Below are 15,248 nucleotides of genomic sequence, written 5' to 3'. Positions count from 1 at the left end.
GGTTGGCTCTTTAGTTGGCTACGTATGAAAACCTGGCTGTATAAGTCATGTTTTTAACACTGTCGTCAGTGTTTGCTGCCTGTTGATCGATGTCTTCGGGCATGTGAAAGCCTCACAAAGACACATCAGCGAGCCAAGGCTGAAAGCTTTGACCCGTGCCGTGATGAGTCAGCACAACAGCTTGTATCTCTCTACACTTTGTTGTTTTGATCAACAAGGCAGAACATTATTGTTCTTAAAATAGTCTTTTTCATTACATGTATGGGGAAAATTGTGCTCTTCTCATTGCGCCCTTGGGAGCAGCTTTTGGCATAACTCAGTTTTCTAAACTGAGAGCGCTTTGATTGTCATCTGCTGAAGGTGGGACACTGAAGACTCATCAGTACTTCACATGACCCCAAAAGAAAAAAGAAGACTGAAGTACACCTCTTGGATGCTAAGAATGGAAGTGAAAGAACATGAAGTTTTAGTGCTTATTCTTTTCATTAAAACATTTTCATTTTTCCTTGAACACGAGGAGCCAACCTGTGTAAAATGAGGGTCCAAAACTAGCACAGCTAAGTTGTTTTTCTTCATTTCACCACCAATGTTTTTGAGTCACCAGCTGCATTAGTGCTGTTGATTCATGTTATTATTCTCTTTTTCATTTCTGGTGACCTAAAGTCTCTGACGCATTGTTGATGAAATACGCAGGAGAGCGCAAAAGATACAGCAATGTTTTATTTGCCTCTTTCAGAGCAGAGGGTTTCGAGCAAAGATCAGATACAGATAAAAGTCACGAGCTCACTCTTTTACATCGGTGCCGTTTTCCTTATAAATGTAGGCCTTTGTCTGTGTCATATTTGAACCGTTCTGCACTGTTTGGTTATTTGCATGCACGGACATGCACACTCACTAACTACTGGGCCCGGTCACATGACAGATCTCAGTTTATAGATGTTAGACACGAGATAACTGTGACAGCAGATGAAATATGCTGAGCTGAGACCTTGTCTGAGACAGTTTTCCTATATTGTTCTGGCCATGTGTCAGCAAATCAAGCTTTCATTTGGCCCTTAATGTTATTTTGAGAGCTGGTAGATCCAAACAAATGAAGATCAGTGCGGTGTGAGAAAAGACTTTAAATTGGGGTCTGGCTCAGATGAGAGGCCTTTTTTTTTCATTTTCAGGAGCTGAACTGAATAAGTAGGAGGGAACTGTTAGAACCTTATACTGATCTTTAATTCAATTTAGTTTGAAAGAAATAAAATTTGATCTTTTTTCTATAATTCCCTCTCTCCGAGACCTGCCTGTGTTGCGTTTCCACACTCATTCATTTATCTATTTTTCTTTCATTTGTCTGTAGATTGCTTTGCCTTTAAGCTTTCAAGTTCTGTATTTAAACAAAAAGGGGATAATTTAAGTTCTATAGTGTACACGCATAGTTTGTGTCCTCCAAGAGAACATTTAAAAGAGGCAGAGTCGAGTTTGATTTGGTCCCGCATCTGATTAGAGGGATTGTGCACATCCACGCGCACATGCAATCTTGTTCCTATAAGCGTAACCCACAAGAGGACGGAAATTATCGAAGGCTCACTCAGATAACAAAAGAAGTAATGTACTTCTACAGCGCTGAGGCACAGACTCAGACCCGTGTCAGAAGTATTATCTGGCCTCAACGATCACTGTCAATAAAAAACAAAAGTAGCCGACATGAAAATCCAAATGGTTACCTTCTTTCATGTATGACTTTCCGAGGTGTGTTTTTTTTTTGCCTATAAGGCATGACAAGTATGTGACAGAGGCTATAGATTAAATAATGACACAAGCAATGGGCTGAGGGCTCAACACTTCAATCTTGACATATACAGAAAAGTAGGGCCTTTTGCAAGCCAGTGTGAAGGAGAAAAATAATTCAAACTCACCAGTTAGATGTAAAGAAGATCACCCTCCTTTTCTCTCTTAAACTCTTTTATTAAAACTGTCTCTAGAGAAATAATCACCAGATTATCAGTCTACATGCCCTCGTGTGTTTTGTTGGGCATGATTTCACCTGTTTTAAACGTCAGACTAAACATGTCAGTTTAAGACTCTTGCTAAATATAATACTTGGCAACAGTTTCGGGAGTTGGAGCACGTCATCAGACCGCTTCTTTAACAAAACTAAATGCAAACAGCCAACAAAGTCGTGCTTCTCTTCATATGCAGACTTTGAGTTCGGTCAAGGAGCCGGTCTTTGATTTTTCTCGATTGTGGCAGGTGTTCAAAGTTGAATTCCAAAACAAAAAAATATATCGCCCTGCCGATGATGTAGTATGCCCCCCTCCCCTGATGGAGGTTTTCTTGCACTAGCTTTAGTAGGCTGTGCTAATATGGTCCCTACAGCAGCATTTGGAGCAGTTGGATTGTGATTAGTCAAAAGGCTAGCCTGTGTACAGATTTAGTCATAGTTACAAAAATTCCCCTGACAACAGACAACGTCCTGATGGATTGTGTATTACCCTTAGGGAGGGAAAGCAGTTTTTTTTTATTTCTTTTTTTTCATTTTTGGCCTCCGTTGATGGCTCTAGATCTCACAAATGAACCATCAGCTGACAAGAGCCAATAACCGGAGGCTATTGGCAATATTTTTTTGTCGAATGAAAAAAAAGACTTAAACAAAACAATACTTTATTTTCATACTTTATGTCGTCCCCCCCCCCTCCCCCCCTCACGCTGTAGGACAATAGCTGCTCATTAAGTTTCAAGGCTAGAGGGCCTCGGTAGCCTGAATGAGCTAAATTAAGTTTTTATCGCAGGGGTTATATCGGGCACTTCTCAGCAATGAAACGCTATCCGTGGAAATACAAAGGGGAGATTTTAGACGAACAAGGCTGCATTGATGACACACCATTCATTATGTCTGCCCTCAGAGCTCTATCGGTGAAAAGTGTCTGTTAATGTCTTGCAGACAGCTGCAGTCCACTCAGTTACCTAAAAACGAAAGCTTCAAAAGGCCATTTGTGTAAAAAGGTTCAGTACGTGACATTCTGGGAAAAAAATAGGGGCGAAAACATGGAAAGGACTGAACATTGTCCTAATCATAGTTGGAGAGGGTCGTGAGAGGAGACAAGTACTGCATGATGTGTGGGATCACAGCGTCTAGTTACGGACTTCTTTTGTCATCATTGGGTTTAAAAATAAATCCCTGGATCTTCCGTCCCCTGTTCCATCCACACCTCCTCGTGCCTGCACCCCATCAGAGGTCCGTCCTTATGATAATTACCTCCTACGTTCTGTGCTTCATCACGGGGAGCTCTCACCTCTTGCATTTACATTCACTATAGGCAGACGGAACACGGGTGAAAGTGTGAAAGCATGTGCGGGGACAGTGTGCAAAGATGGATGCGAGACAGTGAGTTAGATAGATATCACAGGTGTTAAAGAGGCTTTAGGAGCCTAAGAAGGGACAACGTGATATGACTGGGAGCTTTCTTCTCAGCGGGGCGGATGGAACAGGGACGGAGAGGGGACCGGTCTGCGGGGATGGGGACACAAGAGACTGTGATTAAGTGGAGGTAACAAAGGTTGACTTTAAGTCGTGTAACCTTGTCATCTGCAATCGAGCCCCTTGGGGGCAAAGTGTCTTCATCCAGGCCTGGTATCATAGCCAGCCCCTGGACACCACCCCTCCCCTATCCATCTTGCATGCTTCTCCAGCCTGCAGGGAGTTAAAAATACATCTATCCAGAAATGTCCTTGTAAAAAGGGGTTCATCATTTTTTTCTTCCCTCCTCTACTGCTGATATTCAGGAAGCATAACTTGGGGGCAGAGGCAAGGTCAGTCACAAGCTTCTGAGGCAGACAGATGAGATTCAGCTTGCCTCTGCTAATAGCAATGGAGAGACAGAGGAGGCCATCTATCATATCTGCCTCTGAATACTGTATAAGCACTACTTTCTGAAGGGTGAGCTCTGTACGTGTCGCTGTCTTTATGGTGCCATTCAGCATAGGCTTTATTGTTCCCCATTCTGTCTGAGTCAACGGGGTTTAGGGATTAGAGAGCATTGCCTTTAGTGGATAAGTGTTCTCAAAAAGAACTGCCTATACGGCTGAGGTTATTCCACAGTCAAACAAAGTTAGTCACTTTAAGGCCTAAATAAAAGCCGAGCAGTAATGGCTACTCTGATTGCTGCTGAGGGGAGACGTACAGGGAGACATAAAATGCTCCATTTTCATTTCATGTAATCAGTCTCTTTCATTCTGGCACAGCTGCGTATCAAAGTCAGCGCAGTTCAGACGATCCCAAATGAGACACGCTAATCTGCAACGTGACGGCTCGAGGTCTTGTGGTCACTTTCTTGTGAGTCAGCTGGAATGGGAGACGAGATCAGACTACAGGCCCCTGACCAAAACTGCGCTGGTTTTCTGGATGCAGGTGGCGGCCTGTCACACTCTCAAGGAAAGACCCCGATAAAATAATAATCTAATAGAAACGAATGCAGCTCAACCTTGAGGTCATAGATTGAAAAAACAAGTTCACTCAAACCTTTTTTTTTTTCACACCACTTACAGGGAGAGCTTTAGGGAAAAAGATTATCTTCCTGCCGTCCTCCTCTGTAATTCCCTCTGTAAACAGCTCTGGTGGAATAAGCTTACTCTCAGATGCTCGCTGACATTACCTGCTGCGTAGGTGATGATTACAGACTGCTGTTGGGCTAAACAGCCAGTGGAAATGCTGAGACGGGGAACTTTGTGACATCTTGTTTTCGTATTGTGGATTTGTGAGTGAATGTGCGTAAGACGAAAAGTGAGAAAGCAAAAGCTGTGCCGCAGCACTGTGCTGCATGTGTGTGTAGGCAGGAAGCTCAGTGAACAAAGGGGATCTTCATTTAGTTACTTAATGGTCTGTGCAAGTGCCACGGCAATCTGGGAATTGAGCAGCTTTGTGTGTGTAGCTTCTGGGGTAAACTGTCAATGCTTCATGGCTCTCAGTGTAACCAGTGGACATACTTTATATTGGCATATTCATAGGCAGCTATGACCCCAAGGCTGGAACGCTATATGAAATGTAAGAAAAGAGGCATTCATTTGCAAATCTCTCAAACCAATATTTGATTGACAATTGAACATTGAACATATCTGAATGAAAAATATTAGCTCATTTTGAATTTGATGGTAGCAACACACTTCAAAATGTTTGAACAGGGTAATTTTTACCACTCTGTGGAGTTTGCATGTTCTTCTCGTGTATGCTGGGTTCTCTCCGGGTACTCTGGCTTCCTCCCACCACCCAAAAACATCCATATCAGGCTAATTGGTGACTCTAAATTGACCCTTAGGGTGAGCGTGAGCATGCATGGTTGTTTGTCTCTGTGTGGGTATAAAAAATGGATGGATGGATGATGTGCAAAATGTTTTTGATCGGTCTGGACTATGGAGTCATGCTGGTTTAAAAGATGCAGTATGCATTTTACCGTTGTTGCTGAAATATGCAAGGCTTTCCCTGAAAAAGACAAAAGACAATGTCTAGATGTGTATGTATATAATCGTTTGATGACAATATGTATTGCTGATGATGAAATATTGAAGTCTTTACAATTTTACAAAAAGGAACAATATTCTGAAATCGTTTCTTTGCAGATTGCTGGACCCCATCTTTACTTCTGAGAGACTCGGCATCTCTTAGGTGCTCTTTTTATAATCAACCATATTACTGACCTGTTGCCACTTAACCTGGTTACATTTTCCTCGAGCCGTTTCTTGTTAGAACAACTTTCTTTTCAAGCCTTTTGTTGCCCTTGTTCCAACTTCCTTGAGACATTTTGTTGCCATAAAAGTCAAGATGAGCTATTTCTCTGTTTCTTTCATGAAACAGAGAAACGATATTTTTCCATATTCTGTTTTATTAACATTTCACAAATCTTTCAAGCCAATTTGGAGCTGGGGTTGTAGTTTACCAAATTACTGTCACCTTAACTCATTAATATTTCTTTCCCTGAAGGGACCAATGTGATTTAAAGTTGAATCCACATACAGGAGGGACTGAAATAGTCTCTGGAATATGTTACCATTTGTGGCCCCTTGTATCAGATGGACTGCAGACCTTCTCCCACTACTTGTCTGTTGTATAGTTCCGGGGGATTTAAATTTCCGATTTGTCCATATTTAAGTGCTTTTATGCTGTCATCTTGGCCTGATCTAAGTGGGTGCTGTCACTGCCTTTAGCGACGTTATTACTAAATGTTAAGCGAACTTTAAGAATCCCGATCCCTTGCCTATTATTGAAGGGTGAATGGTTATCTGTAATTGCAGAGGGAGAGCAGCGGTGCTGACACGGATGAGAATTTTTTGCCTGCAGTTGCACAAGGAAAGACTCCATCCTTGAAGATAATTAAAGGAGGAAAAGCAAAGAGGGGCTTGGTGATTTCTTTGAGCTCCACTCTCGATGTGTCACTCAAGGTTTCATAACCGCCATCACCTTGGATTTCTCAAAAGCCCCTTGGGAAACATTGTCCTCATCTGATGACCTCCTGTCGGGCACTGCTCAGCAGTGACAATTTACGCTTGCTGACAATGTGTTTAATGTTTTGTGATTAACCTCCTTCATCTGCTGGACAGGCAGAGTTGGACTCACTCCCCCAATTATTGCTCTTTAAGGAGAGTGAGACAGATTTATGGCTTGAGAAGCAAGTGGTATTCCAACAATTACGCGGGGCACTGGAATTAAATTTACAATTTGTAATCTTAATCGCTTTGACACTCCCGAAGCCAGGGACAAGCATCATGAGCCAGGACGAGGCCCTAAGGAAATCAGCTCATGGACTTTCTGTCTTTTGCTTCTGTCTCTCTATCTCCATGTGTCTCACTTTCTCTTTAAGGTTGAACTCTTTATACTCCGAAAAACCTTTCCTAATCTTGCTCTTCAGCACGCTAACATATCAATTTATTTACACAAAGAGTGGAACTATCATTCTACTTAACACTTAACAAATGGTTAGCACTTCTGATCCACATCAACACTAATTACAAGTCTGTCCAAATCTTTTCACAAAATGTAATGTAAATGTATTTTATTTATACAGCCCTTTACAGACTTTACGATGTACCAAAGTGCTTTACAGCAGGTAATAGATAAAGAGAAGAATAAGTAAAAACAAATAAAAACAATAAAAGAACAGTGAAAGCAATAAAATACAACAAAATCGAATAAGATAAAATAAGATAAAAGTGTCATCATACTACTGGGTATTAAAAGCAATCCTAAATAAGTAGGTTTTTAGCCTAGATTTGAAGAGGCCCAGGTCAGAAATAAGACGCAGCTCGACGAGGAGCTTATTCCAGAGCCTGGGGGCAGCGACGGAAAAGGCTCGGTCACCCCAGGGTTTGTATTCTGACCTGGGATTGCGGACTGTTGAAAGTTCAGATAAATATGATGGGGCGAGGCCGTTAAGAGCTTTAAAAACAAACATTAAAAGTTTAAAATCAATTCTATAAAGGGCTCATAATCTTCGAACATAATACAAATCAATTTGATGTTACTTTTCTGTTTGGTTAAAGAAATCATTCCCCCCCAAAAAAAACTTTATTTAACCACTCAAGGCTTTGCTTTAGACTTGATTGGTGATCAAGCTTCATTCGTTTTACAGAAACGGCCATCCGTGGCTCAGTGGTTAGAGTCGGTTGTCCAATAACCGGAAGGTTGGCTGGTTGGATTCCCACTCTCGCCACTCAAAGTATCGCTGGAACTGACAGCTGGAGGGGTGTCCGTCCACCTCTTTGTCACGGCCGAGGTGCCCTTAAGCAAGGCACCGTACCCCCATGCTCCCCCTGCGAATGGCTGCCCACCGCTCCAGGTTGGCATCTGTCTCTATGAGTGTGTGACCCTGTGCATGTGCATGTGTGTGTCAACAGGTGCCAACCTGGATGGGTTAAAAGCGGAGGACAAATTTCATGTGTATGCATGACAAATAAATCTAATCTTAATCTGCAACAGCATATAATAGATCGCGGTGAACCTAGAAAAAAAACTAAACATTTACTGAATAGTGTAAATATATGTGCAAAGGTTTCAGTACTCAGATTCACAGTTTTGCACATTGGTTATTGAGAATCGCAGAGAGCTTTATGTCATAGTGATGGACACTGATCGTCCCTGTAAACTGGGGTGTCGCCAGACAAAAAGCTCTACTGGGGCATTGGCAACCAATTGCTCAAGTTGTTTATCATTAAGGCCTGCAATGTGTATGCAATTTCCAAATACAATATGTTATTTTAACTTTCCTTGCTAAGTTGATTTTTTTCCCTGGTTAATATGAAGTCACTGTGTAATAAACTGCAGTGAATTTGTATTCTTCCTAACAGTCTCTGTTTGGAGCTTAATCCCACCAAATGTACAGCCGTAACTGTAGAAAAACAAAATCATTATTCTCTCTCCCTCTCTCTGTTTCGTGCTCTGTTTTATGTGGAAATGTAGTTCAAACGGCAAAATGATCAGCTCATTCGCATGACAACTGCCATGACTTTTCTCAGAGCTAAGTTGGACCGTTTCCAAAATAATTCATCTGAAAAAAAGAATGCCCATTAAAATGACGGAATGCCCAGAGCAAGGGAGTAGCTGATACAGAGTGAGAGTGCCCACAGTGTTCACTGTACATGCATAGTTGTGATCATTTTTTTCCATCAAAACTTGAGAGAATTTGTCCCCCCTCTAACGATGCAACTTTCTCAGCCGACTGACTCAGACGCTTTTTGTGCTAGAAGTCTCCAAACGACAGAAAAATGCCCAGCTGCCCCTTTGCCTTCAACACCTCATCAGTCTAAGAGCTTTTGAGACAGCCAAAATACATATGCTACACCAATGTGTGCATGGTGCCACTTACAGTTGATGTACGCTGAATATATATATACCTAACCTAAGCATACACTCCTGTAAATACAGCTTAAACTTTTTAGCAGTTAGCAAGAGACAAGGGACTGGTAGTCTCAGCAATCCTAATGTATTTCCTCCAGAAATAGCACAGTCCAGTCTAGTCTGGAAACTAGGTGTCAGAATTAGTTGCAGTCCATCAAATAATTCTGCTCAAAACCACAAAATGCAATTTCATGGTCGCGCTAAATGAATAAAAGAAATTTAGAAAAAAGAGAATTAATAGCCCGAGAACCACAGATAACCACTGGACAAATTAATGTTCAATTAACTGGTGGAGCTGGCCCAAAAGTCAGAAGATCAAAGTTGTGTTCTTCCTCTAGGAATAAATTCAATTTGATGGCAATGGCAATAGTTGTTGAAGTTTATTATTTTTTCTTGCTCAGAATAACTATGAATCCAGACACACATACAGCTATCAAGCGGATGCAGAGCCGCCCGTCATCTGTATTCATCGACACTCGCACAAGAAAAGAAAGGACAAATTAACCTCAAATCAGAGCATCCACCTGTGTGACATCATCCCCAGAAAAGTGCGCTCATTCCCTCCGCTTTATGACGGCAAATATCCAGCCTTGTTTGAAGAAATGTAACCTTGACTCAACCACTCTCAATACCTCCAGCCCTGTTTTTAAGCTGCCTTTTATCTGCCAGATTAAGAAAAGTCTGGCTCTAAAGCAAGTCGCTGTGCTTGTGGAAGTTGAGACCATTTTCTGAGAAAGTAGCTGGCTTTCTGACAGATCCACTTCACTGCCCGTGTTGAAATTTAAAAATAAACTTGTGAAGGCTTCAGAAGCAGTGTAGTGCTTTGTGATAGGGCTGCTGCGTTAAAGTACGGCTACAGCTTTGTACCAGTTGCACTGGTTTTCCAATATGGGGCATCATGGATTCAGACAGGGAAGCGGCTAATGTAAATAATCACTGCTACACCGACGATTTTCAGCCAAATCTTCCCGTTAAACAGAAGTTTTAATTGTTCGGATAAAAGAGAATCTTTCTATTCATTAACAAACACCATGAACTAAAACATTTTGCTCTAATTGTGCTTTCAGACCAAAGTTTAAACTTTGAATATTATGCCCTTGAAGCAATTGAATGCCCTTGCTTGGTGTTAAGGCTAGAAAGTGTTCCTCGTATTAATGGCTAGATAATATTGGATAGATTGCTGTGTATCTTAGATAAAAAGAGATGTTGAAATTACAGACTTTTTTTTCTCCATTTTTCTCTACACCAGGGCATTCTTCTCTTCTGTGAATACCAAGCCTCCACCTTTGATATGTCGAAGCTTCCCAGCCAGAGGTTTGAGGCAATGGACCACTTTGCAAAGTGCTTCCTGATCCTGCGGTTGGAAGGCAGCCAAGTTGAGGGGGGTCTCCAGAGCTGTGCAGGGGACAGCCGAGGCTGGAAAGCAGTACGCGTGGACTTAGTGTCACCGCCTATGGATCGTTATGCCTTTACTCTTCTTGGCTGGACTGGCTCCAGGGTATGAAGAATTAGACTGTGTGACAGTAGCAGTAGCTGCAGTACTTCATGATAATTTCTTGCTTATACCTTTAATCATTTAATAAAACAGAGTTTGTACTAAATGACATTTAAGCAGACTTTTTTCTTCCAACACAAGGACATTTAATTTTGAAATGGTTTTTAATCAGACATTCCGCACATTTTAAACAACCAAACTAAGAATGAGATTTTTGCAAGGTCTGATATCCAAAGAACATCTTGGTAACTATGTAAAAAGGATAGGTGTCCTTCACGATGACTGTGCATTTAGGCCTTACAGTTTTCTTCCAATCCATAAAACAGACAAGTAAAGAAGATCATTGATTTGAGACTATTGATTTTCTCTTTCACAGCAGTTTGAGAGAGACCTAAGAAGGTATGCTCGATCGGAGCGACGGATGTTGCTGGACAACCATGCCTTGTATGACAAGACTAAGGTACTGTCTTACTAACAACAGCTGATGCTGTAATAAAAGAAAAAGCTCTCAACACTGTGGTCAGAAGTTTGCAAGAAAGTATAAAAAGTGTATTTCCAGTGTGAAAAGTATACCCTCTACATGCTCAAAAAAGCCCGTTGCTAATTTCACCTTTGTTGAAGTCAGTGGTTGTGGTCAAGATGAATTAATGTATTTTTTCCAGCGCACCGAATCACAAAAAAGTGTTGGAATCTGATACAGAATAATCAATGTGTTTTTCTGTCTTTTGAATTTTCTTTGGGTTGGCTGTGGATCGTTATATTTGCAGATGGCTGTGAAACGAAAAACCTTTTTGGGGGAAAACGGTCCGGGTACTACAGTATAATCCGTTTTTCTGTCAAAACGGATTATACTGTAGTACCCGGACCGAAAACTCGGGATCTTACCTGAACTTTAACGGCAATGGTGGCGAAGACATAATGAACCAACTCATATTTGCTCTCTGACAGGGTTGTGCAAGCTAGTTCACACTTCTCAAGAACTAGTTTAAAGTTTAGAAAAGCTGAACAATGTCATGTTCATTGTTCACCATTTGAGATTCTGAACTAAAATGGACCAAACCAAAATGATCTTGTTCACATGAATTTTTGCACTTGTTGTCATGAACTGCTCTGTAATATCCGTCACATATGGTACATAGTGTTACGAAGCACCCTGAAGTCCTGAAACATTGGCACCACGCCATCTGAGCAGATGCATGCACATCCCTGCATTTCATACTAACCATCAAGAAACTTAAAATCCGAATTATTGTTGAAAAAAAAAACGTTTTAAAGAATAACTTCTTTACTTCAAATCTTCACCAAATCTAAGGTGATGGAAGGTGAAAAATGAATAGGCAAGAAGTGAAAAGGAAACCAGAGAACACATATATAACAAAATTACCCGAATGCAGATCTTCTAAAGGATTTCTTTGTGTTTTTTATTGAGTAAAGATACTGATAGAAGTAGTTATGTGTCTTTTTGTGCTGTTGTGCCCTCTGTGGTCACTGTGTGCAAAAATAGGAATAAAAACGGTTAAAACTTGCTTTTCATTAATGGGCTTATTCAATACATTTTTTTTGGAATTATTATTGTTTTCACAGCTTTACCAATGTCATCAAAACGGTTTCTGTAAATTCTATTTTCTAAAGAAACATTTGCAGCATAGGCTGATAAACTCTTGTTTGAAAATTAGCAAGTCAACTTATTGTTGTGGAGAAAAAGGAGTCAGATTCACCTTTGTAGCCTCTTATGGGGAATTTATTGAACAGACCGTCACAGACATGAACATTTCAGAATGCGCGGAAATTCCCAATGACCTTAGTTTGTGAGATCTTCTTATACCTATTGATATCATTCTGTGTGTATGTGGCCCAATCCTAATCTCTATCTGGCGCCTGCTGTCTGAGAATGCTACTACATCTTCGTCATTGTGTAGACAGAGTTCATTCTGGTCCTAAACAATATGTGGTTCGAGCAGTGTCCTGCTTCTCCCTACACTTATAACATTCTTCCACGTCAGCTTTCTTTTTCTATCAAAAAATGTTGTCAAAGTGTTTACAGTGCAGTGCAAAAAGAGTGCAGTATTTAAGTAATGAAAACCATTAATTCAACTGGGTTATGAAAATGTCAACATATCAAACCTGGTGAATTGTAAATGTAATAAATAAGAAAAAAAAAGTGCTAATTTTGACCCAACAAAAAGTATGCAAATTGAATTCAATTAAACTTTATTAATAGCAAAGCAAAATAATATCCTTGCAGTATACATTATTGAGGAAAAAAAATAGAATAGATCAAATGTATAAAAAATAACCCGAATTTGTTGGACTGTTGAAATGCAGCAGTAATCAAGAATTGGCCTTGAATTGGCCTTCAATGCCATGACCACCATGAATGCACCAGGGAGCCGTCATCAGCCTGGCAACAAGCAAGCAGATGACATCACATCCATTGTCGGCAGGTAACACAGAGATGAAATCTCTCAGATAACAACATGGATCGAAACTTACGGTGAACAGTTCTATATCTGGCATGGAGATACACGATATACTTCTCGTTAGCATGTTTAGAATGATCTAAATCTGCAATCCCTTCTCCTTTACTGTTACAGGTAAAGGTACCTGTTTACTCTTTCTGCAGTCTCTTTGTACCCTTATAGTCTGAGAGCCAGATGGAGAGACATTGGGAGTCTAGAATTAGTTCCTTCAGCCATCTCTTGTTGAAACAAGTAATACTACTACTTCTGATGTACCTGTTGTGTCCCTGTCAGCTCTCTAAGTTCATGCACTTTATCTGTCTGTGATCCCATATTCCCTATGATGAGCAAGTAGGGAAGTGATTTAAACATCTCCCTCCTTGCTCTCTGTTTTAGCTCCTACCATCCTAAGTCTCTTCTTCATCATATCTGGATTCAGGATTTTCCAATTCCAAGAATTTCTTGTGCATTGGGAAGCCCAATTAGTTGCTCCAACATGTAAACAACTTCCCCGCTGGCATGGCTATGCATCATAACAGATGTTAAAAAGAGGCTCGTTTATCAGCAGAAATTGTGTCAGCAGCACAGCATCCAAACCAGCATAAGAAAATGTTTCAAATACGTCTGAAGATCATTTAAAAATCACGAGAGGAGTAAGACAGTGTGTAAGTTGTGTATCCCTTTGAAAATAAAAAAAAAACACATTAGCAGAGATCAGAAAGTCAGAGACGCTTTGGTTTGCGAGATTCTGTGAGACTTTCGGCAGAATCAGACATGACGCGCTTATGATTTAGCCAGGAATGATTCGACGGAAATTCTGATGTCAATCAATAAGAAATTATCCAGTTTCGTTGCTCGTTTGTCCATGTCCATGTCACTCATGGAGATAATTTATACCATTTAAATGATTGGGCCTCATGCAAGAACATTTTCGTATTCACATTCTAAATTTCTCTCACTTTTTTCATAAGAAGGTCTAGTACGAACACGCCACGTCAGATTCACCAAACGTTCTTAACTTTGGAAAAAGTGTGTAAACGACCTGCGTAAATGATGAATGTCACCCGTGCGTATTTAAGTGCACGTGCACGAGGATAGTAAATTTACATACTCCACACCAAAAACAATAAAAGGTCACCAGTAGTTTCGTCTGTCTCCGCAAGGATAACTACACAATTATTTTTGTACCTGAAAGAAAACTCAAAATATGAAAAACTAATATCTCTGAAAACACATCACATGACCATTCACTTAGACTGGGAATACACTGCCCACGCAAATTAAAAAAGCAGCAAACGTACACGCAGGATGCCTGGTTATGGCTTAAGACTGAATTCAAAACAAACCTCTGGTTTTCCAAGACTATTGGAAACATGGCCTCAGTCAAGAAAACCTAGCTCAAACTATTTAGTGCAATATGTGTTTCATCTCTGAGTGAGCAGAAAGATGATACTGGTAAGGGAGCAATAAGTTTAATTATAGCACAGTGCTCGGTAGGAAGTGGGCAGGGTTTGGTTGTCTCCTGGCATCTCTCACACAAATACAAACAAATTTTCAGCATGAGTTCAGAGCAACTTGTGTAAGCAAAACACATCTTAGTGTTGCAGTATGTAAAAGCAAAAGCTTGTTAATGTAATTGCAGAGGGGAATACATATTTACAAAATAAATAAATCACATTTTACCTCACACTTTGATATACAGCTGCCCTGTACAGAAGAGAAAACCTATTAACAAAATAACACGCAGTCTTTGCATGCCTACAGTGTTAAAGCTAATTAGTTGTTGAGGAGTTGTTCTTTTATAGGAACTGTGCACCTAATAAGCCATGGGAAGGATAAAACAATAGACAGGCATGTTTTCATGCCACATCATTTTGGCATTGTATGATGCACAGTTGGGCACTTGAAATCTTTTTAGCCATGCAGAGAAGTTATTTTCTACATGTGAGAATTGGCTTCGACATTTTGTGTGATGGGCACACAGTTAATTCCATATTTTATTTAGCTGAAAATCCCCAGTACAGTTTCCACTGGATCTTGTTTTTGAAGACTCTACTTAAACTGTAGACCAAAAAAGTTGACACAATATGGAAAATGTAAATAGAAAGAATATTTCTGCGATTCTCGCATTTACTTTTATTTAATCTTTTTAATTTTATTTAACTGGAAGAGATTTACATTTTTACACAGAGAGCATGATATCATCAATTTACGGAATCTAGAGCAATTAGTACAAAAATAGTAGAGGAGCAGGTCCATTTTGGACACCCATGATCTCTGACCCATCAGACAGTACTGCATCAAGAACCGTCATTCACCAACAGCTAATGTAACCACATAGGCAAAGGATTACTGTGAGGTCAGTTTTCTACATCGTTTTTTGGAAGAAATGGACACCCTGTGCTCTGGACCAAAGGCAAAA

The 15,248-nt window shown here is 40.4% G+C and overlaps 1 protein-coding gene across 1 annotated transcript in view; it reads left to right on the top strand.

Moving 5' to 3' along the window:
• Positions 1-15,248, top strand: part of dntt (deoxynucleotidyltransferase, terminal) — a 119,283-nt gene that overhangs the window by 57,840 nt on the left and 46,195 nt on the right. Inside the window, exons 9-10 of the mRNA XM_075482906.1 lie at positions 10,122-10,370; positions 10,744-10,827. Coding sequence (XP_075339021.1) covers positions 10,122-10,370; positions 10,744-10,827 — 333 coding nt within the window. The remainder of the gene's footprint in view (positions 1-10,121; positions 10,371-10,743; positions 10,828-15,248) is intronic.

Source organism: Odontesthes bonariensis, chromosome 2 (assembly GCF_027942865.1).
Source record: "Odontesthes bonariensis isolate fOdoBon6 chromosome 2, fOdoBon6.hap1, whole genome shotgun sequence".
NCBI lineage: Eukaryota > Metazoa > Chordata > Actinopteri > Atheriniformes > Atherinopsidae > Odontesthes > Odontesthes bonariensis.
The sequence above is the reverse complement of the archived record's forward strand: the minus strand, read 5'-3'. Positions and strand labels throughout refer to the sequence as shown.